This window comes from Mus caroli, chromosome 11, assembly GCF_900094665.2.
Source record: "Mus caroli chromosome 11, CAROLI_EIJ_v1.1, whole genome shotgun sequence".
Lineage (NCBI taxonomy): Eukaryota > Metazoa > Chordata > Mammalia > Rodentia > Muridae > Mus > Mus caroli.
In genome coordinates, this window is record NC_034580.1 from 75,823,955 (window position 1) to 75,831,875 (window position 7,921).

Below are 7,921 nucleotides of genomic sequence, written 5' to 3' on the forward strand. Positions count from 1 at the left end.
CCCTCTCCCCTCCCCCTCCCCTCTCCCCACCCCTTTCTCTCCCTCCCTCTCTCCCTCCTTCTCTCTTCTTTATTGTTTTTAAGATATAAACATTTTACATTATGGGTATATGCATGTCTATGTATACACGAGTTCTGGTGCCTGTGGATGCCTATGGAGGGCATCAGATACTCTGGAGCCGGGGTTACGAGTGATGGTGAGTTTCTTGATATGGATGTTGAGAACCAAATTCAGGTCCTCAGCAAGAGCATTGCATGCTCTTAACTGCTGGACCATCTCTCCGGCCCCCACCCATTCTATTTTAAGATTGCACAAAGGACAGCCGTTTCGGAGATTGTGTGAGTGTTTCATGTTTTGAGTTTGTGATGGAGGAGAGGAGATTGACGGGCAAAGTTTGTGAAAGTCGGGGGTAAATGTGTTTGATGGTATTATCCAGGGAGAGATTTGAGCGGCAGGCTGCAGAGGAGGGAAGTATGAACTGATGTCAAGATGGGGACAGGTCAGGTCCTCAAGTGGCAAAGGCAGTGCGGTTGAAGTCCAGTGGGCCTGAGGAGGTGAAGGAACCAGGAGGCTAAGGTAATCAGTGGCTGATATCATGTCATGGGGATCTGCCCACAGAGCCAAGCGACAGAGTAAAGTGAGCAGGATGCGTGAGTCTTAGGGAGCTTTTGTAAGGTGAGGATATAGGAGGGATGGTGAAGAGGAGGCTTCAGCTCCAGATCTGAGTGTGGGAGCGTTGTCTTCCACCGGGGAGGGCTCCATGCTGTGTCCCTGACTCAACTAAGGCTGGCAGACAGAAGCCGGGGGCTGGAAGGGAGACCCCATGAGTGGTGTTTCAGGAACCTTATCCAAGGTCCCAGGAGCATATCTGATGTCCCATCAGGGAGGGAACCTTGTCTTCTTTCCACCCTTTCACTTCTTTCCCAGGGTGCACTCAAGCCCCATCCTTCCTTCCTTCTTCCAAGGGGCAGCTGTCTGAACCCTTGTGCCGGGCTGGTGAACTGTCTGCCATCCCACAGTTCAGCCCTCTACCTGTGCCATCGCATGGAAGCTAGGAGCCGGGCTCCCAGAAGACAGCTGTGCCCGCCTGGGATCACTTGGCTGGCCCTGGCCTATCTGCTCAGCTGCCTGCTTGCCTCCAGCAAGGCCAAGGTCTTCAGTCGCTGTGAGCTGGCCAAAGAGATGCATGACTTCGGTCTGGATGGCTACCGGGGTTATAACCTGGCTGACTGTGAGCACCCTTCTCCCCACTCCCTCCACTTACCCCCTGTCTTTCCTCCTAAAATCCAAGGTGGACCAGGTGGACAGCACCCAGTCCTGAGTTAACCACATACTAGGCAGTCAACAGGCAGCCAGATTAGAATCATTCCTGCTGGTAGCCAGGAAGTTAAAGGAACCTACTGCTTAGTAGGCTACACCCTATCTTGGCCATGAGGATTAAACAGGCCTGCCAAAAGTTAGGAGGAAAACTGGACAAACCAGTAACTCCAAATGTTATAAACGAGTGGCAGTTTCAGGAGCTTGTAAAGTACAGTCACTGGATTCGGTTTGTCTCCAGCCCCTGCCTCCTTTGTAGAGCCCACCAGTGCCTTCCTAATCTTGCCTTTAAAGAGTTCGCTCTTGTACATTTATTCAACAAATGCAGCAAGCCCTTCAATATACCGAACAAGGAGAGAGAGGGAAGATTGACAGCCTGAGTCAGGAAGGCTGAGGTGCAGTCCTGACCTTTGCTTTGAGGTAATTGTGTCTGACCTTGGGGAAGTCACTTTGACCTCTGACTCTAGATCAAACGATCTGCAAAGTAGATGGGAGGACATCTTTTGTCTTTGTGGGACAGAGGGAGCCGGTGTGTAGGAGTTGATTGTGAGCGCTTTGGTCTGTGTTGGCTCAACCAGCTGACCTTACAGCCTGTGCCTGTCCCTTGTAGGGGTCTGCCTTGCTTACTACACAAGTGGCTTCAACACGAATGCTGTGGATCATGAAGCTGATGGAAGCACCAACAATGGCATCTTCCAGATCAGTAGCCGGAGGTGGTGCAGAACCCTCGCCTCGAATGGCCCCAATCTTTGCAGGATATACTGCACTGGTAGGTCTGCACTGGCCTTCACTTTTTTGTTGTTTCTTTCCCTCCCCCCTGTCCTTGTCTCTGGGTGAAGATCCACAGGAGATGGATAAGGGGGCGGGCAAGCAGGGGAGAGAAGTGCTTCTGTGGATCTGAATTGGGGTCCAGACTTAGAGCTACAGGAATGGAGGCAATATGGGAGAAGGGGCCGGGTAACATCTGTTTCCAGAGTTGGAGAAGTGTGTGTGTGTGTGTGTGTGTGTGTGTGTGTGTGAGAGAGAGAGAGAGGGGGGGGGGAGAAAGAGAGAAAGAAAGATGGAGAGACAGACAGAGAGAAACAGAGATACAGAGAGGCAGAGAGAGACAGAGAGACAAAGAGAGAGACAGACAGAGACAGACAGACAGAAAAAACAGAGGGACAGAGAGAGCAAGAGCACCCTGTTCTCTGCTCCCTCACTCTTTGCTCTCCTCCATCTCCAGATTTGTTGAACAATGATCTCAAAGATTCTATCGTCTGTGCCATGAAGATAGTTCAAGAACCCCTGGGTCTGGGCTATTGGTGAGTAAGTCCTACTGCAGTCCCCCACTGTGGCCAGAGCTGGTGGGTCACATCAGGGAACTAGCCCTCAGTGAGTATCCATTTTCTCTTAGTCAACACATTCCATAGGTTCCTGAACTAACCCTCAGTGTTGGGGATTATGGGAATTCAGAAAGTTACAGTTGACACAATCAGAGGGTATAGCATTGGCAATCACATGATCACATAGCTCATCCCAAATTGTTTATAAATCCCCGTGGTATAATAAGTGGTAGATGGGGTCCTTTGCTTGGACCAGGGGTAGGCTTCTGGAATATCCTTCTTTTCAATTTTTTTCTTTCTTACATACTTCAAGCAATATATTCTTTGAAGTTTCCTCACAACCAAGAAGTCTGAGCATTACACTGGGCACTGCCATAGATGTCTGGTCCATACAGGCACTCAAGTCGGCGCTCCACAGTTGCCCCATTTCTTTTGATGGGGTTTTCCACTGAAGTCTCCAATCTCTGTTCCACTCATGCTTATGGAAGAGAAACTAGCAGGGCAGGGACAGAATCAGAGAATGCTTCAGGAGTTTGGAGCACTGAGACCGTGGACAGATGTAATGGTGGAAAAAGTTGGGGAAGGAAGATGAGGGAGAGTGTACCCGTCGTGGACACAGAGAGATCAGGTATAGGGTGCTGTGGAAGGGATTCAGGTGCAGGTGACGAATGGTCTAAGAGAAAGGGGAGGGGTTAGACATGATCAAATCTTGAGATATTCCAGACATAGTCCACTTATTGGTCTGAGAATAATTGAAGCCCTAAGAAGTTAGGAGTAATACCAGCTCTGTAGAACAGGGTGTGTTTATAAAATCAGGAAGAGACATGGTAGGCTCAGGTACTATTCCAAGAGCCTGCAGCCTTGGTACCCCTCGCTGTGGAGTAGAAGGCCTGCCCCTAATAGAGTAAACCAAAGAACATCTCTGTTATACACTCAGTGGATTTCTAGCATGGGTGACTCTTGAGAGTCTGAGGCTAATTGGAGGAAGTGGGCCCAGAAGGGTCAGTGCTGCCTGCCCACTCCTTTTACTCATGCACTGCTGATGCAGGTAGGCAAGGGCCAGGAGGGTGCTGAGCCACAGAGACGGCTGATCTGCAGAGACAACTGAGCTGCAGAGACAGCTGAGGCGCAGAGACAGATGAGCCCTTCTTTGTTCTCAAGTATTTTATAGTCCAGTGGAAGAGACAATCAACCTCTCTGGCTGACAGTTGTTTAGAAGTCTTTCTGGTGCTCTATTGATCATTAGGCTCTTTGACGTTGACATCTGAAAGGATGCCAGTTTTCAGAGCTTGGCATTCCTGAGAATGTTGGACCTCAGGACTCTTATGTTCTTGCTATCTTCCTCAAGATGTCCAATGTGATGGGACTGGGAAGACATTTAAGACCATAAAAAATGCTCATCACACAAGAGTGAAAACCCAAGTTTGATCCCCAGAACATATATTAAAAGGCTCGGTATGTTGGCATTTGTAATCCCAGCATGAGGAAAGCAGAGACAGATTTCTGAGGCTCACTGGCCAACCAGCTCAGCTTAAATTGGTAAGCTCCAGGTTTGGTGAGAGACCCTGTCTCAAAAAACAAGGTGCACACATTCTGGGACACACACCCACACACACCCACCCCCCCACACACACACCCAAAACAAAGATATCTATGAGTGATACAAAGGAATGGTCCCCAAAGTGTATAGCAGCCAACAATGGAAGGACCTACATTGGCAATCAGGAAATATTGAGTGTGCACTGTAGCCTTGGACAAGTGGATAAGTTAAAAGCACTACCAGAGTTTGGAATATAGGGGAGATAATATCTACCCAATCAATCTAATAGGCCATCTGGAGACAGGAGGGAAATAGTTATAAGTGGGTAAAAGGTCTGCTGGCATGTAAACCATGAGGGATATACACACGTAAGACATGCAAACTGTGAGAGCTATACACATGCAAGGTGTGGCTCACTGTCCCCAGAAGCACTTGGGTGTAGGAAAGGCGCTTTGTATTTAGGCTCCAGGTTTCAACTTCTAACCCTTTGACAAGGACTCATGGGTAAGCTTGTTTGTATCTAGTTTGTATCCAGAGCATACTAGTTTGTATCTCCAGTGGTAAAATAAGGTAATTAGATATTGTCCTTTTTTGACCATTCTCTCCCTTAAAAAAAAAAAAAATCCCTCTGTGACTGCTGGCTGGCTAGCTCAGCTCACTGCTCTCCATCCTCCTAGTAGAGTCCCTGTCTTTGTTCCTCTTCAGTTTAGAGCCCTGTGCCTTTTCTTCTCTCTCAACAGCAGCACCCAGAGCTGAAGCTGATGTGGATTCTTTGTTTGTTTGTTGAGACAGGGTTTCTCTGTGTAGCCCTGGCTGTCCTGGAATCTGCTCTGTAGACCAAGATTGCCTCACATTCAGAGATCCACCTCCTTCTGCCTCTCAAGTGCTGGGATTAAAGGTTCGTACCCTCCCCCACCCAGCTAAAGTGGACTCTCTTCCTTCTTGTTTTCTATCCCCAGGGAAGCCTGGAGGCACCACTGCCAGGGCAGGGACCTCAGTGACTGGGTGGACGGCTGTGACTTCTAGGACCCTTTCTGGATGGACCAAGCTACACACAGCTGGCTGGGAAGTGTGGACTTGTTCCTGACCCAGGCTTGGGAAGACAAGCCAAGTAATAAAAGTCTAATTTGACGGAAGCATGTTTTTCAGTTTTCTGCAGGTCTACAAGTACCCATTGGAAGTCAAGGCTTTTTCATCTCATTTGCTCACTTGGGCTTGGCTTCAGTAGACTTCAAGAAGCCTATTATGGAAGGCTTGGGGGGGGGCAGCGTCTGTTCCTGCTTTCCCCAAATCTGGCAGAGTTTGGGTCTAGAGTTGCCAAATTTAACAAAAACCAAACCAAAACAAAAATAGGATACCCTGGTTGAATTTGAATTTCAGAAAAACAACAAGTAATGTACAGGTATGATTCAAATCTTGTATGGATCAAACTAATATTGAAGAAATTCTATATCTGGAATTCAGATTTGACTGGGAGCCAATGCAGTTTTACCTGGTGACCTTAGATAACCCCTGGTGTAGTTGGAAAGGTCCCAGGGATGCTTGCTTCCTGCAGCTCTGGTTGACCCCTTACATCCTGTGGTGCAGAGGGACTGCAAAGGAGGGACCACAGGGTTTTTCTAGCTTTATTGGCCACCTTGGTCTTCAGTGCTCTCTAGAAGTGGGATATATTCAAGAGTCACTGACAATAATAGCTGGTCACTTCCTGGAAGAGGAAGTCACCACATATTACCTTCCTTTAAGAAGCTGAGAAATGAAATGGATACAGAACATGTGGTTCATTTACACAATAGAATACTATTCAGCTATTAAAAAAACATAGTCATTGTGAATTTTATAGGTAAATGGATGAACTAGAAAATATCACCCCAAGGGAGGTAACTCAGAAGGATGGGATGTACTCACTTAAAGTGGATGCTAGCCATAAAGTACAGGATACCCACAATACACAGACCCAAAGAAGCTAAACAAGAAGGAAGGCCCAAGTGAGGATGCTTGAATCTCACTTAGAAGGGGGGGGGGATACAACAGTCCCAAGAGGCAGGTGGAGGGAGGGTACTGGGTTGGAGAGGGGATGGGGAGGGAAAGAGGGGGTTTCAGGATCAGGTGTGGGGAGAGACAGGAGAGAGAGGGAGGGCCAGAGGGCCGAGAGACTGAATGGAAATTGGTTGCTATGGGGGGTGGGGATGGGGGGCATCTCTAGGACCTGGGAAGGGGAGGCTTCCAGGAGTTTATTAGGGTGACTTTAGCTGAGACTCATAGCAGGGGGATGTGGATCCTAAAGTGGCTGCTTCCTGTAGCCAGGCAGGACCAGTGGAGGGATAAAGGACAGCAACCCATCCATGAAACGTTCGACCTAAAATTAGTCCTGCCTACAAGAAATGCAGGGCCAAAGATGGAACACAGACTGAGGGTATGACCAACCAATAACTGGCCCAGATTGAGACCTGTCCCATAGGCAAGTACTATTGCCTGATAACATTAATGATACTCTGCTATGTTTGCAGACAGGAGCCTAGCATAACTGTCCTCTAAGAGTCTACACCCAGGAGCTGAGTGAAATAGATGCAGAGACCTAAATATTGAATGGAGCTCGGGGAATCTTATGGAAGAGTTGGGGGATCTGGAGGGGTTAGGAACTCCACAGGAAGACCAACAGAGTCAACTAATCAGGGCCCTTGGGGGCTCCCATAGACTGAACCACCAACCAAAGAACATACATGCACTGGACCTAGGCTCCCTGCACATATGTAGCAGATGTGCAGCTTGGTCTTCATCCAGGTCCCCCAACAACTGGATCCAGGGCTATCCCTAAGTCTGTTGCCTGCCTGTGGATTCTGTTCCCCTAACTGGGCTGCCTTGTCTGGCCTCAGTGGGAGAGGTTGTGCCTCGCCCTGCAGAGACTTGGTTTGCCAGGGTGGACTGGTACCCAGATGGGGACTGCACCTTCTCAGAGGAGAAAGGATTGGAGGATGGGGGCGGGACTGTGTGAAGAGGGGACAGAGAGAAGAGGTCATCGATCAGGATGTAAAGTGAATAACATAAGTTAATGGAAAAATACAACCGAACAAAATGTAAGAAAAAAAAAAAAAGCTGGAAGATGGGGTGAGGCTTGCCAATGAGTTTAAGGTAGAAAAATGCAGAGTGCCCTTTCCAGTATGTGGGAAGGTCTGTGGAAGGCAGAGATCTCTGAGTCAGTTACCAGCGACATATGTGTTTAAAGGAGCAAGGTAGGCAGGGCCTTGAAATTGCTAGAATAGCAATTGTCTTAGTTAGGGTTACTATTGCTGTGAAAAAAAATTACCACTACCAAAAGCAACTTGGGAAGAAAAGAGTTTATTAGGCCTACACTTCCATATCACTGTTCATCACTGAAGGAAGGCAGGATAGGAATTCAGACAAGGTAGGAGCTATGCAAAGGCTACTTTCTGGCTTGTTCCCCATGGCCTGCTGAGCCTGCTTTCTTCTACAACCCAGGACCACCAGCCCAGGGATGATTCCCAATCACAATGGGCTGAGCCTTCCCACATCAATCACTAATTAAGAGAATGCTTTACAGGTGTGCGGACCACCCAACGTCATGAAAGCATTTTCTCAGTTGGGCTCCCTCATCTCAGGTGGCTCTAGCCTGTGTCAAGCTGACATAAAATTAGACAGCGCAGCTGTAGAAATGATGGGAGATGTGTGAGAAGAATGAGTGTTGACTTCAGATTGTAGTGTCCTCCAGGAGGGCTTTCAA

The 7,921-nt window shown here is 48.3% G+C and overlaps 1 protein-coding gene across 2 annotated transcripts in view; it reads left to right on the forward strand.

Moving 5' to 3' along the window:
• Spaca3 (sperm acrosome associated 3) overlaps positions 1 to 5,318 on the forward strand; it is a 14,051-nt gene extending 8,733 nt beyond the window's left edge. For both annotated transcript variants that reach the window (XM_021177787.1, XM_021177786.2), the window contains exons 2-5: positions 966 to 1,231; positions 1,928 to 2,086; positions 2,543 to 2,621; positions 5,142 to 5,318. In XM_021177787.1, the coding sequence (XP_021033446.1) occupies positions 1,045 to 1,231; positions 1,928 to 2,086; positions 2,543 to 2,621; positions 5,142 to 5,208 (492 nt within the window). In that variant the 5' untranslated portion in view covers positions 966 to 1,044 and the 3' untranslated portion in view covers positions 5,209 to 5,318. The remainder of the gene's footprint in view (positions 1 to 965; positions 1,232 to 1,927; positions 2,087 to 2,542; positions 2,622 to 5,141) is intronic.
• Positions 5,319 to 7,921: the final 2,603 nt, after the last annotated feature.